The sequence below is a fragment of the Ixodes scapularis genome, unplaced genomic scaffold (assembly GCF_016920785.2).
Source record: "Ixodes scapularis isolate PalLabHiFi unplaced genomic scaffold, ASM1692078v2 PGA_scaffold12__126_contigs__length_90152505, whole genome shotgun sequence".
Classification (NCBI taxonomy): Eukaryota; Metazoa; Arthropoda; class Arachnida; order Ixodida; family Ixodidae; genus Ixodes; species Ixodes scapularis.
The window spans coordinates 14,959,481-14,981,847 of NW_024609838.1; the positions used below are offsets into that span (position 1 = coordinate 14,959,481).

Genomic DNA, 22,367 nt, shown 5'->3' on the forward strand with positions numbered 1-22,367 from the left:
CCCTACTGAGTCCCCTTCCTCCTGTCTCCTGCACTGTAGGGGGCGGCCTGCTAGTAGGCGCATATGCATAAGGGTTATCACCTTCTTGTCTAGCTTTGCACGTCGTCGCATACACGTCAAATCCGTGTGCAAATAAATTACAATCGCAGTTACAATTACAGAAACAAAAACAATGGTGACAAATATTCCTGCAGAACTATACACTGCATTGACCCTTAAATAAGGTGCAGCGAAGGCTACAGCCACTAGACCGCAGCTTTGCAGCGTGAGACGGCCCTTTGGACATGAGTGAGCGAAAGGGCACGTGGTGCATGCATCCTGCTTCGTGGGCGCTTGCTCACTGGGGCCATTCGAAAGCTTTTGAGCTTGCTCATGCTGCATGCAGGTGTAGCTCCACCAAAACTGAAGTGGCAATTGGGGAGACTGTGCATTCCGTTTACTATTTCTGATTACTGGGAGGCCATGCTCCGTCCATTTTAATTAAATATTCATTAGTTAATTCAGAAATTACTTCAGTAAAACCAAACTGCTACATCCATTCAATGGAGCCCTTTACACACAAAAAGTACAATAGTTCCCAGACCATAGTCTGCAGACTATACATGCCTAAAAGTTAATATTTCACTCTGCAGACTATCTGCAGGTGCAGAGGATACAATACATTTTGTGTCTTTCGTTCTAGATATTTTACAATACAATATTTACAATATGTTTTGCTTTGCTGAAGTGAGAAACAAGTCATACTGTCAGTGTGTCGTCCAGGCCTTTGATGTCTTGGGGTTGACAGGCTGTTAGCTTAAGTCCCTCCAGGCAATCTTTGTTTGTCAAGCTTAATCCTCATGAGCTCTGTGATTCACCACGACAAGCGGGCTCAAAAGGACCTCTCCCCATAATGTGGACCGTCTAAGGAAACAGATATTCAGTTTGAATTTGCCCCTGTGGACTATACACCGAGTGGGGACTGTATAAGAAAAACACTTTTTTCGAGCCAAAATTAACCCTTGTGGGCTTCACGCCGGGTGCGGAAGAAGAAATATTGTAGCGGTTTATTTCCTTAGGGCATTGAGACATTACAGAGTGGAGTGGACAGAAATATCTAATTGCAAACAAACACATTAAAAACTAAATCAAAATATTGTTAACAAGACCCCGAATTCATTATCACACTGCATCTTTAAATTCGGTGCAATCAGCTATGCCAGCGATAAGTAGGGGGGATGATTCTTGCCTAGTGATGACATAGGCGGGAATGACTGACAATAGGTGGAGGTGTGACAAAGGGGGATGTAATTGTGGTGGTGGATCTTATGAAATAAATACAGGCGAGATATGTTTCTGCAGACAGAAAGGCGTGTTGTCCTCTCAAGTGGCGGGATGTTTTTGTAACATTTTATAAGTTATCACAGATGCATCTCCTTAATGTTACCTTTGAAACATAGGCTCTTTGTTTCTGGATTATATTGCCGTAACATTTCTGCAGCAACATTTCAGTAACATACGTAAAAGTAGTGTAACGTTGCATCTCACTTGTGTAACATTGTGTTGATGTTTCGAAATAATGTTTTTGCAATATGGTTTTAGTAATATTGTCGTTACATTGTTACACGTTGCATAACGTTGCACAACATTCGCCACGTTGCAGTAACGTTCCTGCAACATCTCGTGCTACTAGGGTGTAGCTATCCACATAACGAATCATAATTTTACCTTGCATCATATTTAGATAAATTTTTGCTAAATTAAACTTCTGATCACTCAAACAAAATTTGTGGCTTCCTGGACTTAGAATTATTGAGTCTACTGGAGTTGGTTTACATGGCTACAGGCCTTCAGGTATGAGTTCCGGCCTTTCTGCGTTTCTCCCAACTCTTCTGAGCCTTCAGAAGAGTTGGGAGTCTTCTCAAACCTGGTTTTCGTGAAGAAGTCTTTCTATTTCGCTTCCTAGCAATGTCAACATTACTACGAGCATTGTTCGTCGTCTAGTGACGCTGGCATAAATAGGTATGAGTGTCGGAAACTAACACATTTTCGCTTCAATGATAAGTGCCTTTTCCACTCTGACGTGCATCGATTCTTCTAGCCGTGAGCTGTCCCCCCCTCCTGGCACCAGCAAATGGGATCTTTAGCCCCGCTCACTGCAGTGAAACAAAGTCGGCATTTGGAGAGACTTGCCACCTCCGGTGCAATGATGGATTTGCATCCCCTCACCAAGCTTCAAGGGAATGTGTGCATCCTGGGCTGTGGAGTGGCAATGACACTGCAATAATGTGCATGGGTGAGTGCTAATGTTGTTTCACATAGCGGTAGAATAAGGTTTCCTGGTTGCCTCACTAAAATGCTTACTTAGCCCAGTGAAAGGATCACATGGAAAAACCCGGTATGTAAAGAGTGGTGTCAAGTTCTTAAGACAAACCATGGGTCCCCTAATTTTGCAGGGAAATGTGCTAGTAAGATTGTGAAAAATGCATTCCCATTAATAACAGTACATACAGTACTTGAGTAGCGCAAAACAGATCATGGTAAGAACAAGTAGTTGTCATGCGGACAGTTGAGATATTGTCACAATAAAATGGCACTCTTCATATTGAGCAAAACAGGACTAACAGGTGTGTCGAAACGTTAAAAGCGTGCAGGCATTTAATATTGTAATGACAACCGATTCTATCTTTGAATTGGGGAGTAGTGTCAAAGAAGTTTCAACTGATCTCAAGACTCGAAGTCAAAAATTTTGAGTGTGTTGCCCCATGAAGCATGCTTCTCCTGTTGCATACCTGCACCGCAAAAAAGTAACAGTGACAACACAGCTGTGTCGTTGCTGCAGCTATGCAATCCTGAAGCATAACTCGTTATGTGATTCCCAACGAATTGGGTAAGTTTTTTTTTCCACTCATGAGATGCCTGCCTCTTCACTACAAACAAAATAATGATTGTTTGAGATGGCTTTTTCAACTTCAGTGAAAAAATAGATTAACAGAAAACAAAGAGGTTCTGCTCCTGACAAACCCAGAAAAGAGAATGAAGAAACGACGAACTGTCAAAGTACAGTGCCATGCCCCTTCCTCTATGAAACATCCAATCTTACTGCCAAACAACCATCATCTGACATAACTTATTGTTATGGATATTCATTACCAAGTTGTCCATGAAGCAGTACTCAGCACAATGGCCACTCTACGACAGTGATTTTAGATCCCTAAAGCTCGACAGTTGACAAAGAAGACTCTCAGAAAGTGCCTCCTATGTTTCAGGTTCCGTACAAAGCCTACGCCTGTTCCATTCAGACCTCTACCTGCGGAGCATATAATATTACAAAGCCATTTGACATTATGGGCGTTGACTTCGCCGGACCTTTATTTGTGAAGAAAGCTAACGTAGAAACTAACAGCTCTAAAGCGTATAGTTTTGTTTATGTGCACAAAACTTTGGGTAATGCAAAGTTTGAATTACCGGGAGTTTCCTTCTTAGAGACACATAGGACGGGACCTGCATGTTAGTTTGAATTATCCACGAGTTTGAACTAACCAAATTCCACTGTATTAGGCCTACTGATCGCATTGTCCTTTTGGTACGACGTTCTGCCCTCTCACTGTGAGATCTTTAAGATCTGCTAACTGTGAATTGAATGAATATCTAGTATTTTCAGTTCCAAAAGAGGACATTTGTCCCTTACGCTCTGGCAGATCTGGAGCCTCCGACCATAAGGAATTGTCCAGAGGACATGGAGGTGGACTCCGAACCTGGGTACGCGGAAGCACTTGTGGACTGGGAACTGCTCGAGGCCTCAGACAACAGTGGGGAGTCCCTGATGCTCAGCGTGGTGCCTGCTGTCATGCCGCCCCAGCTGTTCCCCATCGGAACAAGCGACATAACGTACTGGGCTCAGGATGCGGCAGGAAACAAGGCGTTTTGCAACTTCTCCGTCGTGGTCAGAGGTGAATGACTGGATCTGATTACAGTGTAGACCGCATATAACGTATGTCGTGGGAGTCGCGAAAATCCGCACTATAAGCGGTATCGCGCTATAACCAAAACACCAATTTTTCAGGCCAAAATACATGCCATGAGACAACTTAGCTTTGTAAAACAATTTATTTTATGTTAGATGAAAAATAAAGCTTAGTTTGAGGAAAGTCTTTGCTTCACCAGACTAGTACATTTCTCTCTCAAGTGTGTCACACATTTTGAAAGAAATGAGCGACTTTTGCCTGGCACAGCCTTTTAACGGCGTTGCGGGTTGCGGACGGACGTTGCGAGCGTTCAGGATTGCTAACCCCAATCACTTTTCTCCGGCGATGAAAACGCGTGAAAATTCGCATCCTTTATACGGTACGCACCACTAATACCTTAAACTTGAGCACAGGCTTGAAATGCTCCAAATAAGAAATCCGGGCCATGTTCGAAAACACAAATGCTTAGAAAGCACCACTGTAGTCGAAGTAAAGAAACATGACGACACGGGCGTTTCTGCCGTCTTGAGAGTGCCGCCGACATCGCCGCACGAATAGGTAGATCTTTCCTTCTAGTACGTGCTGGATTATCATAGCGACACACAACGAAAATTCACAGTCAAGGATAGCGCTTTTACGGGGAACAATGAGCGTCCACCACGCCGTCTGTGTCGACAATCACAACCGACACCATGTTTGCGGATAGAAGCAGCCGGCTTGCGACCGGCATGCAACGCGCGCGAACACTTCTCCTCGACCTGCGATTGGTTTATCGTTGCGGTTGTTTCCAATGCAGCGGAGGGACGGGAGGGACGCACAGCAGGCACGTGAACGACACGTGCGTGCGTCCCTCTGTCGCTATGGCAACTGAAGCCTCTCTCTTCGCTTCTCCCCGCTTCTTCGAGCAACCTGCTTGCCCTGCGAGTGCCGCTTGCGGCTTGAGCCATTATCTAGTGTCGCACAGGGAAGCGTGCTCGCTGCGCGGGCAGCGCGGGTCAGTCGGCGCGGTCGGTGGGCTGCTCCAGAAACCGCACTATAACCAGTATTTCCCTTCGCGCGCCTGCATTTTAAGCGGTATGGAATTACATGGAGTTCTATGGGAGACGAACCGGTGGTTTGAAAAGCTGCGTTATATCCGGTCCTGCACTATAAGCGGTTACGTTGTAAGTGGTCTATACTGTAATGCTTGGGCTGTTCATCTTTGCTGAACACTGACTTTCAGAGGGTCGGATTAAGTTATGAAATTATCTGTCAGTTTGTTGGAGAGTATGATTGGACTACAGCAAAATTTGTGAGAGGTATGTTGGCATCCCCTACCTGCACATGCACATAAAAGGTCTGGGAGTGGCTCGCTAGAAACAGCATTTTAGATAAGGCTGAGAAAGAAAGCCCTGCCAAAGTTAGTGCAAGAGCAGGGTGGCACATAAGTTGAATCTCAAGTGCTCGTGCACCCCAGTATTGGCAGTCTTTCTTTCACACAGTCTTAGCTAAGACACAGTTTCTAGCAAGTCATCCCTGGAGTTTCTTTTCTAAATGCGCAAAAACTGTAGTGGCTCAATCCGGAATTATTTAATGGTTCATAGAAGCTGCAGGCTTAGATTTACATTTATCATATAATTCCGAGCAAGCAACTGCTCAAAATTTGGAGATAATCAACATACAGCGAAACCCGTTTAGGACGAACCCATGTGCAGCGAATTATTCTCAGTATCGAACTCAGGGAAACATGAGTAAAAATGCACGTAAAAAGTACTTTCCATAACGAATAACACATTGGCTATATCAAACGTTTTCCCCCGAGAAGGCTTCCAAGAACGCCCAAACAATCGTCGTCTAGCCTGTCCCTTCCCCCCCAAAAAAAAGTAGGAAAGAAAGAAAATTCTAAAAGCTCAAGCCACGGACAAAATTGAGCGAAGAGAAGCTATTCAGAAGGGCAGAAAGCTAAACAAACACTGTGCACGAACGCACAGAAACAAAAACTTTTCATCCTAAAGCGGTTGCCCACGGAGTGAAGCTGATTCAGAAAGGGAGATTAGCCAAAAAAACAAAAACTGTATGCATGCAAGAAAAAAAGAAAAATATTTAGCGCGTTGTTACAAGGCGGAAGCAAAGAGATGAGAAAGGAAGAGAAGTTCTCGCCTTACAACGAATGCATCATGGAAGTTCGTTGTAAATGGTTTTTGCTATATCTAACTACTTGCTATATCGAACTGATCGTAGCGTTTTCTGCTGTTCGTTTTAAACGGGTTTGACTGTATATCTGGGGGATGGGAGCTTCTTAGGTCTTTGATATGTAAAGATATGTGTTTTGTGTATGTTACGAATGTTACAAAAATGAGGAGTGGGCGCTTAAAGGGATACTTCAACGAAATTTGAAATATTCCCGTCGTGTTCAAAAATAGGTTGAATATGATCCACAATATCCGTAAATGACAATCGCACGTTTGTATTTTGAGCCTGGTAGCTGTATTTTTCGTTACAAACGGCTCACTCTGGCAAGCGCTCGGAGAAGGCCCAGCGGAGACCACGTGACATCCAACGCAATCGTGACGTAGTTCGTCTCAAGACGAGCAAAGCTATGGCGAGGCTGACGTCGAGAGGATGGCCTAGTCGTTCCAGCCACCGAAGCGGCTGCTTTTGTACGAATATTGAGTGACGGGTTAATCCTCTATAATCTTGTGGGGGGACAATAGCGACTTCTGCGACACACAAACGGCATTCTCAAGAAGAGGGGAGTTCCTCCTGCCTCTCTTCTCTCGTCGTGGCCGGAGGCGAGACAACCTCCGTCACTAGCTGTCAATGTTGCTAGACGGGCATTACAAGCGAGGCGTTAGCGACATCCACCAGGTGCTCTTTGCTAATCGTTTAATTTGTTTTAAAATTCCTTTTCGTGACTTTTTTAACAAGATATTGGTATGTTCGATATGATGCTGTTCCTTTGAACACATATAGACCAAAAAATGAGCGCCGAAATTTCGTTGTAGTATCCCTTTAATGTGGAATGGGCGGATGCTCGTCATGTTACGGTATGTTCAGATACGAGGAGTTTGACAAAAGCTTTCGTTGTTCTTGGTTCCTACATTCCGTTGCTACTCTGGCTGCCGAAGCATTTTGCTAGACAACGCAGAAAATCATGTCGACATCTTCAATTGCCACATTGAAGTAGCCAAACTCATCACCTAATCATTTTCTTTTTTTTTTCATATCTTAATCTTCTTTCATCTTGCAAATGGCACGGTCTTGCAGACAGGGAGCCACCAATGGTCGACAGCTGCACTTCGCCTCCGGACGCCTTTTCCAATGGAAGCCCTTTGGCGGTCGTGACCTGGGACGAACCAATTTTCTCGGACAACTCTGGAATCGACCCAGTTGTGTGGCAGTCCCACAAGCAGGGGACCACCTTTCCTGTCGGTGAAACACTCGTCACATACGTGGCCAGCGATGCCTCTGGAAACAATGCCAGCTGCATCCTGAGAGTTGTCGTGAGAGGTGAGGCGAGGTTTTATTGCGAGCAACAAAGACTGCAAGAACAAAATTATCTGGTGGGCTTGTTGGCTATACACCTAGTTAAAAGTAGCGCAAAGGCAGGGAGAAAGAACGTAGAGACAGGATAGAGCGCTAACTTACAACTGGCATTTATTAGTAAGTGAAACAAAGACAGAGAAGAGGTACTGACTGTTAGAGGAGGAAGACGCACGACACACAATGACTAAAGTGTTCAGGTTTTCACGATTCAATCCTATTTGACTTTTGCTGAACGGCTGCTCACGTTACATAGAACAGAAGAAAAAGAGACGGCGTCCTGCCATCGTGCCCTACATGCATAATCTCAAGAGAGTACCATAAAATACCGGGCAAGCACCCACTCAAAATTGAGAGATAATCGCGGAAAAATGGGGGATGGGCGCTTGTCCGGTCATCAATTTTACATATAAATGTACTGTGCATATTTTTTCATATCTTAGAAATTTGGATATGGGCGGTTAATGTAGAATGGGCGGATGCGTGGTATTCTACGGTAGTCTTAAAGTACGATGTGCAGGTAGCACTATTGGCACCCGAAAAGAAACAACAAAAAAGAAGAGAATGTTGAATGCATCAGCACAAGTATGTGGACAGCTGCTTCAGTGGAATGGTCTATAAAATACCATTTTCATATGGAAAGGCCTACATGGGGCAGTAGGGTCATGGCATCAATGCCAGATTGAGAAAGTATGACCTCGTGCTGGAGGCTTCACCTGCGGGACATCTAGCGTTGCACTTTTGGGACTGCCAATGCACCCCATTGTTCAACTGCACTAAAGTCTTAAAGCGTTCCAAGGAAAAAAGAAGTAGGGAAATCTATGAGGTGCACGATTATGAAAAAAAGGAGGCGTATGCATCAGTGCTCCATCAGTGGTCCTATTGGAGAAAGAACGGCACTACCTCGATCCATGTCCCTGAGACCTGAGTCGAGCGGCATGTTGGTTGCGAACCCGATAACAGAAAGTAATAAACTGCGGCATAGTCACCGGGAAAAGTGTTTGCCATTCCGAACATGAACCGCAGTTGTCCCAGTGTCTTGGATGTCGCTGTCATTTCGGATGGTGTGGGTGTGGCCGACTCGAATGTGTAACCCAGTGATCGAGCTTAGATACCTTCTTCTCCTTCTTCTTTTTTTATCGGTATTTCTCTCTCCCCCCACCCTTTTACTGAACATTTTTCGTGTCTTTTTATTTGTGTGCCTTCCTCCTTTAGCAGTCAGTACTACTTCGTCTTTCTCTTACTTAGTAATAAATGCCAGCTGTAATTTAGTGCTTTATCCTGTCACTACCTTCTTCCTTCCTTGTCTTTGCTCTAATTTTAACGAGACAGTAATTTCAGAATTAGTTTTGTTACTGCATGCTTCACGCTCCGAAGGTATAAATGAAATTGTGAGCACCGTAGAATGTATAGGTCACACCATAGTTAGCCCCAACATACAGTGGCCAGTTTGTAAAGTTTCTCTCACGATTAAAAAAAAAAGTGCCAAATCAGCGTTGCGAGACAACGGCAAAAAACCTCCAGTTTTTTGTTTGCAGCATGCCGTGTGGTATTTACCGCTTCTTCGAAGTAAATATTAAAAAAAAGTGCTCGTAACTTTTTATTTAAGTAACTTCGCAACCCGAAATTCTCTCCAGTCTGAGCTTTCTGCAACTCGTATGTAGACAATTTACGCAGCAATAAAAGTGTAATTTGTTTCTCCCCCAATGCCTCATAGTGTAGTCAGAACAGAAACTATGGAACTAAACTTAGGAACTATGCAATTTGTTCTTCTCAAAAGTGTCCTCTACTGCAGCTGGGACAGAGCTATAAACAACTATGGAATCATTAACTTTAGACTATGGAAGTACGCTAATGATGCCACTCTGTCCACCCGACCGTTTTCAGACCACAGATGCATCATACCCGTTGCACCTGCAAACGGAGACGTGGACTGTCGTAAAACGAGTTCGGGAATTGCCTGTCGCATCACGTGCCTGCAGGGTTACGGCCTACAGCCCCATGTTCCCTCGGAATTCTCGTGTGCCTTTGATGGCAGCTGGAGACCGCACAGCATCCATTCGTTTCCGGATTGCTCTGGTGAGTTAAAAGCCACACTCCGTGCAGCACAAAGTGGTCACTTTAGAGTCTCACGTGATTGAGTAGTCGGCCGGAAGTAGCCCGAATGATTGAGCACAAGCTCGGCAGAATAAGTGGTGTTGGTATGGAGGGTAGGGAGGAGCCAGAGCCAAGTGGCCATTCCACAGTAGTTGGCAGCACTGTGAAAGTACTAATTAAAAGTAGTTTTAAGTTACTGTAGCGAGTTCAGAGACTGCCGGAAGATATACGTTTTAAAATAGTATGAAATTTCAGTAAGTGTGAAATGTTACTCTTTCAAGTAACCTCGTTTAATTAGTTCCCTAAAATTATCTTCATAAATACAAAAATTCACATTGGCTTTGCCTCCTCACCGGTGCTACATGTTGCAACTACCGTAAGCACGCTGCTGAAATAAAGACCTAACTCTGCCAATATATTTTTTACTTTGGGAACGGAACCGTCGGTCATAAATTGCGGCGCCCCTATACGTCGCAAGATATTTTAAAAGTGACTGGAACGTAACTTGGTTGCTATTTGCGAGTACCTAAGTGGTAGACACATATGGAAACACGTAACTATTCAACTGGCCCAAAATAAAGTAAATCAATGAAAATACTGCCTGAAAAGTACTTGAAAAGTACTGCCAAAAGGCAGAATGTTTTGGCAGAATGGAATACACTACTGTAAAGGCCTGTTCACACACTTTCAACCGCTTAGGACCCCGCGCCTTAAAACCTCTTAAAGTGTGAGAGCATGCCGACGCCACCTATACGGTGATCCTGGAACTGGATTTCATTATAGCCATGGTTTTGCGCAACGCCGCCTGGCGTTGGTTTTGCGCTACTTGCAAGATCAAATGTACATACATTTACGAGAAATGGTCGTTCTTCATTGACAAAGGTTTTTCGAGCCAAGAAAGAAAGGACGATGCGTGAAAAAAACAGAAAATATACGGGATTGCCAAGGGTCCCACGGCTACCCGACAGTTGGCGCCGGTGCCTTCTCTCGTCTTTTTTCGGGCTCGTTCGTTTCAAGGGGAAAAGTCGCACAGTCATCTTCATTATCATCGTCATAAGAGGTATTCGGATATTCGAAAATTGTAAGTATGAGTAAAACATATGCTGGGGCTGCGATTGCCGTCGTCGTGGTCGCCGAAAACAGTCGCGAATGCCATCAACATCCATATTTTTTAACCCTGACCAGAGTCTGCCCCTCCGTCGTCGGCTACCGTGAAGGCCCGGCTTTTCTACTCGGCGCTTGGGATTTCCTGCGGCGACCGGCTCACGCAGAAAGAGCTCCGGGAGCACCTGCTGCGGCGGCTCTCGATGCAGGTGATCCTCCAGCGATTTGACGTTTCCATAAACTTGCTCGTCTAAACGTTTCCGCCCACCCAACCTTTCCCAGGCAGCTAGGTGTCCCGACGGAGTGGACTGTTCTGTCGGTGACTTGCACATCGAGTGTCCGACGGCGCAGGCCGAGCCGAACGACGCCAAAAGCTCCGAGCTGCACCGAAAGCGACGCTCAAAGGGAGCGGACGACATCGAGGTCTCCTTTGACATTACAGGTGTGTGTGTGGAGATTGAGTCACGACGAGCACATACTTCGGTAGTTGCAAAAAAGTCTAGTTCACCTACGCATTCTCGAAGACGTAGCTTCCGAGCGACCCATTATTTTCCGTTTAGGCTGTATACTTTCCATCTTGTCGTCGCAGTTTCTGAACCGGCTTTTACCGAGCTCTGCGAGTGGACTTTTGCGAAATACAAAGTCTGTTCCGGAAACCTCCGCGAGATGAGCGAAAACACGAAAACATATTGAATTGGGGCGAAGTTAGATTCCATGATTTTGACCGTAGCCCCCGACAGCTACGCAGGGTGTAATTCATTATGTTCCTGCTTCGCGATTCGTTCTTTGGTATTCTCGTCGATGAATGCCGCAACCTCATTGGCTGCCGAGCAATAATGAGATGCCCGTCTTACACTGTCAGTGACTAGACCCCTTTTTTTAGAAGCACTGACGGGAGGCACCGGTGCATTTCGCATCCCCGCGAACTTACAGTCAAATGATGGGACAAACAACCTTCGCCACAGCACCGCTTCTTGCTACGTTCGTGAAATATTTAATGACCATTTCTTCAGGTTGTCAGCTAAAGAACCAGTTAGCGAAAAATTTGTTTTAGATTTTAAATACTCCCGTAAGATAACCGATCCCCTCTTATACATTAAAAAGTGCAGCATGAGGACCGAATCAAATCAACAACTTTTTTGTTTCTGTGAAACATTGTCCTACCCGGAATTTCTACATTGACATGACAGAGATGGCTTGTGTTTTCAAACATGAAAAGGGTCTATAGGAACATAGAAGTGATGTGCAAGTGGACGTTCGACAGTTTTAGTATGCTCGTGAAATGCTGCTCCAACTGCATAACATCCAATTCTCTGGTCCGTGGAAGGCTAGGTTCCACTAGTGTGAGACCAGTGCAAGAGAACGAGCTCCTGCTTTCCATGAAGAATTTCTTTGCCAAGCTCCGAGATGCCATTGTCAAAAAGGAACTCGATCTAATGGTACAACAAGAAAACGTCACTGCAAAGTCGCTCGAGGTCTTCGAAGAAGTCTACAAGCTTTCCTGCAAGGTTGGAAGCGTACCAACAGGGACAGAATGCAGTAAGTGACAAATGCAGCATCTTTCAAAACTATTTTAAACATGATGCGGAATGGAGTACATTTTTTTAGAAGATTTTACTTGATACAAATTCTATTGAATGTAGACTGATGAGCGTACCGTTACACTGTTGCTAGTTAAAAGAGAGTGTATGTCATCTCTCATCTTATCTGTGACTTATTCTTTCAGTGTTCCTGGATTCTATATTAGGTTGAGATTTATTAGTATGTCACGAGTATTTTATTTGTGTTTGATTCGACCCCAAAATCCACTATTCCTACATTTCTAAAACAAGAAGACGGATCTTGAAGTTGTAAACAGTGCTGCATCTATTTACGCGCATCTATTAAAGAATTCTGACATACTTTAAAATCTTTAAATTTTGACATCAGTTAAATTTCGAAATTTTTTTTTTGTATGTTTTTTTTTATAAAATATTTTTATATGTTGTAAAATTTAAAAATATTTAAATTGCTCAAAAACAAAATATTTTAATGTATTAAAATTTTAATAAACTGATTATATTTGCATAGTTACTAGAGTCTATATGTGATATGTTTGAAAGCGACCATTACCCTTCCTGCAGTCAAGTGTCCAAGGGGAACATTCTACAACATTTCCAAAACATCAAAAAATGAAGACCCGAAATGCCTTCCCTGTCCACGGGGCACTTATCAATCCGAACAAGGCAGTGAAGCATGCGTCGCATGCCCCGATCACAGATCAACTGTGACTGTACAATCCAAGAATGTTTCCGAGTGCAAAGGTAATTGCTTCATATTTGCTCTGCTTGTAGCACGCATATTTAGAAGTAGAATGTTTCCGAGTGCAAAGGTAATTGCTTCATATTAACTAGGAGAAGACAGGATTAATTCTCAGATGAAGAGTGCAATTTTAAGAGAAAAATTTTCTATAACCTTAGTTTGGAATTTTGAGGGCACATCGCAAGCTTGCTTGTGACAGCAGTGACACATTAATCATATATATGTGTGTGTGATGCTCTGTTACATTGGGAAGGGATGTGTAGCGAGTTTCAAATCGTTACAGCTCTTTGCCCACCCGGATCACACTCGGTGACGGGGTTGGAGCCTTGCGAGACCTGCCGCAAGGCGTACTTCCAGCCGGGCTACGGCACGACAGGTTGTATCGCCTGTCCCAACAACACCAGAGCAAGGAGACGGGGTTCAGTGAACGAAAGCGATTGCAGAGGTGATGTTGGCATTTTTAAGTACTAACTTTGCAACTGTTGAACATTTAAATCGTGTGCAACATTAATTCTATCACTAAATCTAAAAAAAACAAACACATCAAGGAAGGCTTCAGTATGAGTAAAACATCAACAGCCTCAATGACACTCCATTCCCATAAGTACTGATATACTTCTAGATATGTTTGTTGTTTTCAAAATAATTCAGTGAACTTCACAAAAAGTAAGAGAGCACTTCTGTATTTTCTGGGAATCTAGAAATCAAACTGTGGTGCCACAGCCTAATTTCATCACTAACAAACTTCTACAATAGTGAAAAATACCTCATGAAAAGTATATTGAAAACTCTCCAATGCTACCATCTGATCTGGAGGACTCAGTTGAATACACCGATATTCAAAATTTTTTGGATATTTCCACATGCTTAGTATAAACTTAAAGTATCATAGCTAGAAAAATTCTGTTCATTTTGTCAAACCTTCCAGCGCTGTGTCCGCCTGGTTTTGTGTCTAAATCTGGAGTGGTGCCCTGTCACAAGTGCCCGAGGGGGTTCTACCAACTCAAAATGGGTCAAAAGGCCTGCCACAGGTGTCCACTACAGCACGAGATCTCTCCATCCGTTCCTCTGAGTGTTCTTAACTGCAGCGGTGAGTCTTTTAGGCATGATACAAAACTAGGATCTGCGTGTGGTAAGCACAAACTTCAGAACTTCTAGAGTAACTAGAAGCACCATTACCGCCTCCTGTTGCAGTGTAACCGAACTAGAAACACTGTCAAAGACCTCAGTTTCATTGTAATCACGTAAGAAATATACTAAAAACCCTAATTATTAGATACTAGTACCAATCTTCACTGGTTTGCAGTCATATACTAGAAACATGTCAACGTCAATCACATTACGGTCACTTTCTTAACTTAAGCCATTCTTAACTTGTAGAAAATTTGCCAAAAATATTTTTTTACCTGCCCACCATTTTACAGCAATTTTCTCTCGAAAATGTCTTAGAAGTTGCAACATCATAAATTAAAAATACAGAACATTATGGTATTTTGATGTGGCCAAGTGCCCTGCCAAACTTTTTGTCGCATAACTAAAAATCTAATCTAGCCGCCATCGAGGCATTTATTATAAAAAAGTTGAAACATGGTGCGACCACCAGTCGCCCTGACAGAACGCACAAGGCACAAGTACCTTTCTTTTGGGCAATATAAATACACAGTATATTAAATCAATAGCTCATTGAACTTAATCACCTTGTAGAGTATATCTGAAGAGGAAGCTTCAGTGTTTTCTTTCTTTCAGCTGACACCAGTGCAAATGTCAGCGAGGCCTTGAGTGAAACTCTGGAAATCAGCCCTTGCTTCTCTGAGCCCTGTTTCAATGGTGGAAGATGCCAACTCCTAGCTTCCGGTTTTATCTGCATCTGCCCTCCAGATTACACAGGTATCACACTTATCAGCGCAACTGAGATGCAAAGAAAAGTACTTTAATTCGAGACTTGCCATAAAATACCAGAGAAGCACTCGTCCCACTTTAAATGAAAATTGGTTGAACGTAGACATGGGCGCTTGTTCGGTCAAATCGGGTGCTTAACATATAATTTTCATAATTTCCAAGTTTCGGAAATGTTAGTATAGTGTGCTCTTGAACAAAGTGGACACTTCCACTGTATTTTAGAGTACAGTAAGGTACTACAGTCGAATCTCGTTAAATCAAACTTGCAGATAATTCAAACTAACATGCAGGTCCCATGCTATGCGTCTCTATGGGAGAAAACTCCGGGTAATTCAAACAAATTATTGGTCCCCCTCGAGTATGAATTAATGAGATTCGACTGTATTTCGTGCGTATTCTTGATCTGTGCATTCAGCATCTCTTGTGTCATTTCTGTTAAGGTTCTGCTCAAGGGAATGCCATATAGGGGCATGTAAGGCACAAACAAAAGCTGCCTGGTCCATATGACGATATATGTAAAATTAATGTCACATACGAACAATGAATGAAATTTATATATACGTAAGTAGCTACTAAGAAGCTTTATCATGACGCGTTTAATTAAGACCATAGAACTGCCGACGTTCAAACATGTTTTGTGTATTATGTTTTTACATATTAAGTTAGTATCTACATACTACTAATACTAACAGTCGTTAGTATTAGTATAGATTATGGTACTGTACTACAAAATTCCAGTATGAAGTTGAGCCTTTTAAGTCCTCTTCCAGCTTTGAGCGTGCTTCTTTTAACTCTATCTCGGCTTACTCCCAAATCTCTCTCTGTCTCTCTCTCGTTCGTCCAGGCCCCTTCTGCAGGCACAGGGTCGACCACTGCCGCCATCGCCCCTGCCTTTTTGGGGCCGACTGCACGAGCTTTCTGGGAGGCTACAGCTGCGCCTGTCCCAACGGAACCAGGGGGAAGGACTGCCAGGAGGACATAAACGAGTGCGACCTGGCGCCGTGCCACCACAACGGCACGTGCTACAACACATTCGGCAGCTTCAAGTGCAGCTGCAAAGACGGCTTCGAGGGTATGTGCACTTGCGCCGTTCGGTTCCACGAGCTTGTTAATAGGTTGTTTCGAATGCTCAATTGGATTCTAACAGAAACTAACTCAGATTTCTTGACCGTTGGAAGCAAAGTATGCCGTCGCATAGCACAAGCCACTGAAGTTGGCCACTTGCCCAGGACTTGCGCCGTCGACCAGCTACACACATTTGCATCCGTCGTGTGTCAACATGTGATGAGTCATCCCATACCATGCTTTGTTGCCTCGGTCTGTGCATTCTTCATGTGGTTGCAAGAAAGACGTGGGAGAGGATCAATAAGATGTGACAGTGACCGTCCGCTCCGTTCATCATAAAATGCCATTCTGCATATGACTGTTTGCTTTGCTGATCAAACTACAGTCGCAGATTTTCATTGGTGCTCCCAGCTTTTCGTGTCTACCTCTAGCACGGTTAAACGAGAGAAGTAGGCATTTATAGGTGCCTAATCTGCGACGTATGAAGTATGTGAAATGTTTTTAGAAAACTATGTAAAAGAGCAAGCAGCAATGCGCAAAGCAAAAGAAAGTGGACCACTATAAACAGTGGACCACCATAAACATCTCAAACGTCTCTCTGGTGTCTCTGGTCACGCTTTACCAATGCCCTGGGGATGATTCAAATCTCTCTAGGACATTCTTTGGACGTTGCGAGGAGATGTGTTTCATTTGGGTTGGCTAGCTTAACCAACATGACTGTCTACTCAAGTGTCTGTTCAGTGAGCTGTTTTGGTCCCCATGAAATGTTTCAGAATAAAACACTCTTATAACATATTCTCTCAAAGGCAGAATATGTTCTACCCGTATGGCTGCAAGAAACACTTCCTGAAACTACACGTCATTTCCTCGACTCCTATAGCTCTTGAAACGGAGTACTATAGCAACCACGGTTCTCGCCCGAGTCTCACGCTTTCCAGACTCAAAAGATTTTTCTTGATCTGGTTCATCACTGCTTTTCAGGAACGCAATGTGAGGTGGACCTTGATGAGTGTCTCAGCACTCCGTGCATGAATGGAGGCACGTGTACAGACTTGCCAGGAAGCCTCAATTGTACATGTCCGCCGTCTTTTGAGGGCCGCTGGTGCGAGACCGAAGTGAACATGTGCCAGCAGATGCCCTGCTTGAACGGTGCACTCTGCGTGAGCCATGGATCGCAGTTCCGGTATGTGCCAGATCTTGTATCCGTGCGCACGACAAACTATTCGCGTCTCCAGCTCGACGCTCGCCCTCCCGCGGCGCAAACGGGAAGCGCTCTAGTGAGGGTCCCCCGATTCTCCTGCTCAGCGGGCACGGCGGAACCGCTCGCGATCGTGGCTCGCCAAATGTCATTTCCGAATGCAAACAACGCTCTTCACTGTCCCAACGTAGTGCTGCAGCCGGTATGGGATTGTACCTTACTGGAGAGTTTTAGTATTGCGCATAGAAGCAAACGCAAGCGGTGTGTGTTTGCGTGAGAGTTGCGTGCCCCACGTTGTGCGTGCGCCTCATCGCCATGTGCCATCCAAGACCGCAATTTCAGGCTTCGCGCAAGCGCAGTGTGGAACACGCAAAGCTAACGCAAACACACAGCTTGCGCTCGCTAGTATACGCAATACTAAAACTCACGACTGTTTCACCGGCTTCCAACGCCAACGAAAAGTGCTGCAGTGAGCAGACGTGCAAGCAGGTAGGCGTTCCTTCCAACTGGAAAGGCCGAGATTGGCAAAACGACGGAGCGTAAAAATGAAACTAACTAAATGTTACAAAAAGATTAATAATTAAAACAAAAGTTTTTTTGTTTTTTTAAATATTTTTATTCTTTTTTTTTACATTTGGTACATTTGGGCGATTTTCGATGTTTTGCCGATTGTCAACAGTCGCGACTTTGATAGCAAAATATACTTTACCCACAATTAGTGTATTTTTACATGGATTTCTCACATTAGCTAGAATGCTTTAATTGATTTTAGACAATTTTTATTTTATTACTTGGTAATTAAAAATGCTGCAATTCGCACCAGTGATGATAATTACCACACTTTTGATTGTCATATTTGTTCGCACGTTTGAAATTAGATCATAAGCAACAAATTACATTAGAGCTTAAAAAATTAGGTATTAAAATATCTGACTCTTAATATTATTATTATTGATACAAATCGCGGCAATGCATGCCCCAATTAACACCAATATCACGAAATTACGTAATTTAAGCATAATAGTCTTTCCAGAAAGGTATATTTTTGTTCTTTTTAGCATATGAAAAACTCTGGCATCGTTATCAAGATAGACAAACAGTCAAACACTGTATGTAATATAAAGTCCTATGCGTCACGCATTGCTATAAAAACACATGCACACTTCAGCTGTCTGACTCGGATTCCGTCTGGGTTGTTGCAGTGAGAACAGCGTTTATCAATTTATACGTTTTGTGGACATATTGTGAAAATTGGAATTATTCTCTTATTCTTGTGCTGGGAATAATGTTAAGCCAATTGATCATCTAAACACCCCAAAACCCCTTAAAAGGCCCGCAGTTCATTATTTCCCATGATAAGTATTTGAGCGAGAAAAGGCAGCGAGAACGCACAAATATCAACACTGATTTTTTCAACAACTACAACAACCACAAATATCAGCCTGGATCGAACATGGATGTCACAAAATAAAGTTTCCGCGAACAACTTGTCTAACTAAATAATTACGACGTGACACACATCTTGAGTTATGAAAGAAGCCGAAGTTAAGACCTATATCGAGAAATTGAATCCAAAATAGTGGTTAGTTTCGGTTTCGCTCCAGAATTAAAACGTGCCTCCTGGAGTAAGTATTACGCTAAACACCATTTTTGTTTTCAAGATAAAGAGGTGACCTTCGCTCATAACACCCTAGCTTCCACGTATTGCCAGAAATAATTTGTGTCGCTCAGTGAATCCAGCACACTAGACAGGCTCAACAGCGGCACGCATCTCTGACCCTCACTAAACTCGCCATCTTGGAAAATGAGTGGCGCCACCTATAGTTAGTTGGAGTCGCGAATAGTATTTTGCAATATGAAAAACAAAATCCCAGTTAGAATGATCCATTAGACCAACCATGTTCTATATATGTAAATTGTTATATCTACGCATGAAAACACTTTGATAGTTTAATGTTCAGCACTATACTTGTCATCTTTTACCAGTGAAGCTGTTTTGATTGGGTTGCACTGGTGGCAATAGATGAATGTTGTACCAAGTGGAGTGACAAGTTGACTTCGCCTCCCACGCTAGGTGTCTTTGCCAACCTGGGTACCGAGGCAAGTTGTGCGAAGAAGACATTGACGAGTGCGCGTCCCTGTCCTGCGGCAACGGATCGACTTGCACTAATTTGCCGGGCAGTTTTCGCTGTGTCTGTCTACCGGGTTTTACGGGTCGTCTTTGCGAAACAGGTAAGTCCTCAAGGCACTATAAAGCATAACCGATTGCCTCATTTTCCTAAATCTACGAAGATCTTTTCTTTCTTTTTTTGCATATAAAAGGATAATTTTTATGTCTCAGCGTAAAGGGACCACGAAACACATTTTCTAGATTTTGCTGAATACCGCTAGACATAATCATTGATGCTTATAATATATATTATGTGTTCATTTTAGTTACACATGCTGTTTGTTACAAAAAATGCCAGAGGAAATCGAGCAATGTTAAGCTAGCCAACTCGTGGTCTGAACAGGCTGTCAGCTGTTCTTTTGTCGGCTCATGTAGTCAATTTTGATGGCAGCCACTTGCTTGTGTTAGCACTATTCAGAGCATGTGCGGTGCTCTGGACATTGTTAGGGTTTGGCAATTATCGCGTACGACATATTCTCTAGCAGATTGATCTTTATCGAATGCAAGTTGAACGGCGACGCATACACATACTCCGTTACTGGATCCATGCCTTCATGTGCCAGTTTTTGTGTCCCATTAAGCACTGCATTTAGTAAGATTTGAATCCAGCATTCTTTCCTGGTCGCTTTAAAGGACACTGATACCCCCAAAACTGTTTTTTTTAAATGTTTTGCCAGGCAATTTTATATGGTGTCCGGAGACCACTTAATAAATATTTTGCTACAGTGTAACACATATTTTTAATAAAGCCAAAAAAACTAGACTGCTCGAAACCGAAATACGAGCACGAAAGCTCAAGGCCTGAAGCTACGTAGCTACACCCGACCACATTTTTTTTTTCTCCGCTTCTCTGGCACGTGAAGCAGACGACGACGATGACGAATTAGCGTGCACCGTTTGTCATGCGATTGTTTCGCATATATTCTTTCTGCTCAATGTTCTGTGCTTGAAGATCGATTGGCCGGTACCACGAACAGCAGTTCCGAAGTAGTGTCCCCATGTCCGTCGCCACGTTAATCCGCTGTGCGCTGACACCGCGTCGAGCCCGCAGTACTTCGCTATATTGAGAATGACGTGTACATGTACTTCCTGTATTCAGTGCAACATTTTTTTTTTCAACCGACATATTTGCAGTTTTTGGAGGCCATAAAAATGGGTTTCATATTCTTCTCTACATTTAATATTGAATGTGTGCCTCTGATGATCCACGACTTTGAACATATCTCGTACACATAGTTTGAACTCCACGTGACCATGGAAAAGAAAGCGAGCGTGACTGAAACCGGCCAATTCTTGACTGGCTGTTTGCAGAAGAAACGAATTTCGAGCCGCAAATTGTGTTTTGTGTAGTCAGGCTCTTATAGGTCATGGTCAAATAAAAACCTCGGCGAGCACAAATACTCTGTCGCTGTCGCTTTAAACATGCAAGTTGCAGGCGATAAAATGTAAAAAACTGCTGCGAGTTCTTGAGACACGGAATGGCAAGGAGTTTTGCCTGTTGCAACTGTTTATCAGCTGAACACTCCGCATTTTCATTTCAGAGGCAAACCCAGATTTCAAGGTGTACTTTTCGGGAACCAGCACCCTCGACACTGCGGTCATTCTGGGTCTGAGGCAAAGGTTGACTGAGCTAACTGCCTGCATGTGGCTCAAGACCACCGACCAGTTCAACTATGGAACGCCGCTCTCTTATGCCACCGACGATGTTGACAACACGCTCATGTTCACGGACTACAGCGGGTACAGTTATCATTACCGCCAAGGTTTAAAGTGGCACCCGTGTGTACAATGTTTGTTCCCTTGCTTCTACCATATTAAGTGACTCTTTTTTCTCAAAATGTCTGGCACATTATTTTGATCAAATTTTTAGATTAATGCCACTGACTGACCACAGTAGTTATTAACCCTCGTGTCAATTATCACTGGTTCTGTGTTTTTGGGGAATACATATATGTTTTTTTTAATTTGGGGATGTTCTTTTTTCAAAACTTGTTCTTTCCCTCCAGTTTTGGTGTTTTCTGGTGTCAATATTGCGTGTCGGACAAAACAATGGTTATGATTATAATGAAATTGTGCAAGCGAGCTGGAGAAGAATGTTCTTGTCCAGCTCGCTTGCACTTTTACATTTAATTGCATTATAATCATAACCTTAAAAACTGCAAGTTTCACCCTTCGTAGTGTTAGACTGGTGGCAGCTGATGAAACCTGATTGCTCTACTGACGTCTAACCCCTGGTTAGCTCAGTTGGTAGAGCGCTCCACTGGAAATGGAGAGGTCCCAAGTTCGATACCCGGACCAGGCAGATTTTTTCGGTCGCGCACCAGTCACTTAGCTGTGTTTGGAGGTTTATGTTTGTCCTTGGTCCCTCTTGTTCCCCTTCTCCAGGGATTACTATCGTCAAAACATTGGTGTTTGTCGGGGTTTTATGTTAAAGAAGTCGGGGTATTCCCCAACCTACAGGGAATATGTGCATGACTCAAATACTTGAAATACATGGCGGCATCGATAATAAAAGGAAGTTGGATAAAAGAAGAAAGAAGTAGCCTCACAAACAGTTCTCCGGTGGCTATTTGGGGTCAACTAAGATTAAAGCTCCAAACCCAGATTTCTTCCGGCAAAAGTTGGGTTTTCCTTAGGACAGCTTCAATTCTGGGCTTTTGCAGTTAAATTACTCCTAACTTAAATTCTCATGCTCTCTTCATGCCTTTCTGCTGTTCCGTCAAACTTTTGCGGGATGCTCGATCGGTTTAGAATTCATTCCGGTTGCTGCCTAGGTTCGTGCTGTACGTGAACGGCAGAAGAGTGGTGACCGACGTCACGGCCAACGATGGCTACTGGCACCACGTCTGCTTCACCTGGTCTTCGGCAGGAGGCAACTGGGGCGTTCTTAAAGACGGGAGACTCGCCGAGCAAGGCATGGGACTGGCGGACGGCTTTGAAATCCCAGGTGCGAAAGGTCGCGGGGAAACATCTCATTGTTTACGAACGATGAGATGTTTCGCGCCCAAATGGCAGTCTCCACCTGCCATTTGGGTGTGAAATAAATCGTATAAATAAACCAATA

At 43.6% G+C, this 22,367-nt stretch overlaps 1 protein-coding gene across 1 annotated transcript in view; it reads left to right on the top strand.

Annotated features, from left to right (window-relative positions):
- The window catches only part of LOC8034986 (sushi, von Willebrand factor type A, EGF and pentraxin domain-containing protein 1), a 50,502-nt gene that overhangs the window by 16,540 nt on the left and 11,595 nt on the right, over window positions 1–22,367 (top strand). Inside the window, exons 7-22 of the mRNA XM_042289437.1 lie at window positions 2,081–2,275; window positions 3,681–3,932; window positions 7,194–7,436; window positions 9,357–9,548; window positions 10,752–10,879; window positions 10,953–11,112; window positions 12,003–12,209; window positions 12,794–12,973; window positions 13,255–13,416; window positions 13,900–14,061; window positions 14,718–14,858; window positions 15,715–15,942; window positions 16,917–17,118; window positions 19,208–19,365; window positions 20,845–21,043; window positions 22,078–22,250. Of these exons, the coding sequence (XP_042145371.1) occupies window positions 2,081–2,275; window positions 3,681–3,932; window positions 7,194–7,436; window positions 9,357–9,548; window positions 10,752–10,879; window positions 10,953–11,112; window positions 12,003–12,209; window positions 12,794–12,973; window positions 13,255–13,416; window positions 13,900–14,061; window positions 14,718–14,858; window positions 15,715–15,942; window positions 16,917–17,118; window positions 19,208–19,365; window positions 20,845–21,043; window positions 22,078–22,250 (2,982 nt within the window). The remainder of the gene's footprint in view (window positions 1–2,080; window positions 2,276–3,680; window positions 3,933–7,193; window positions 7,437–9,356; window positions 9,549–10,751; window positions 10,880–10,952; window positions 11,113–12,002; window positions 12,210–12,793; window positions 12,974–13,254; window positions 13,417–13,899; window positions 14,062–14,717; window positions 14,859–15,714; window positions 15,943–16,916; window positions 17,119–19,207; window positions 19,366–20,844; window positions 21,044–22,077; window positions 22,251–22,367) is intronic.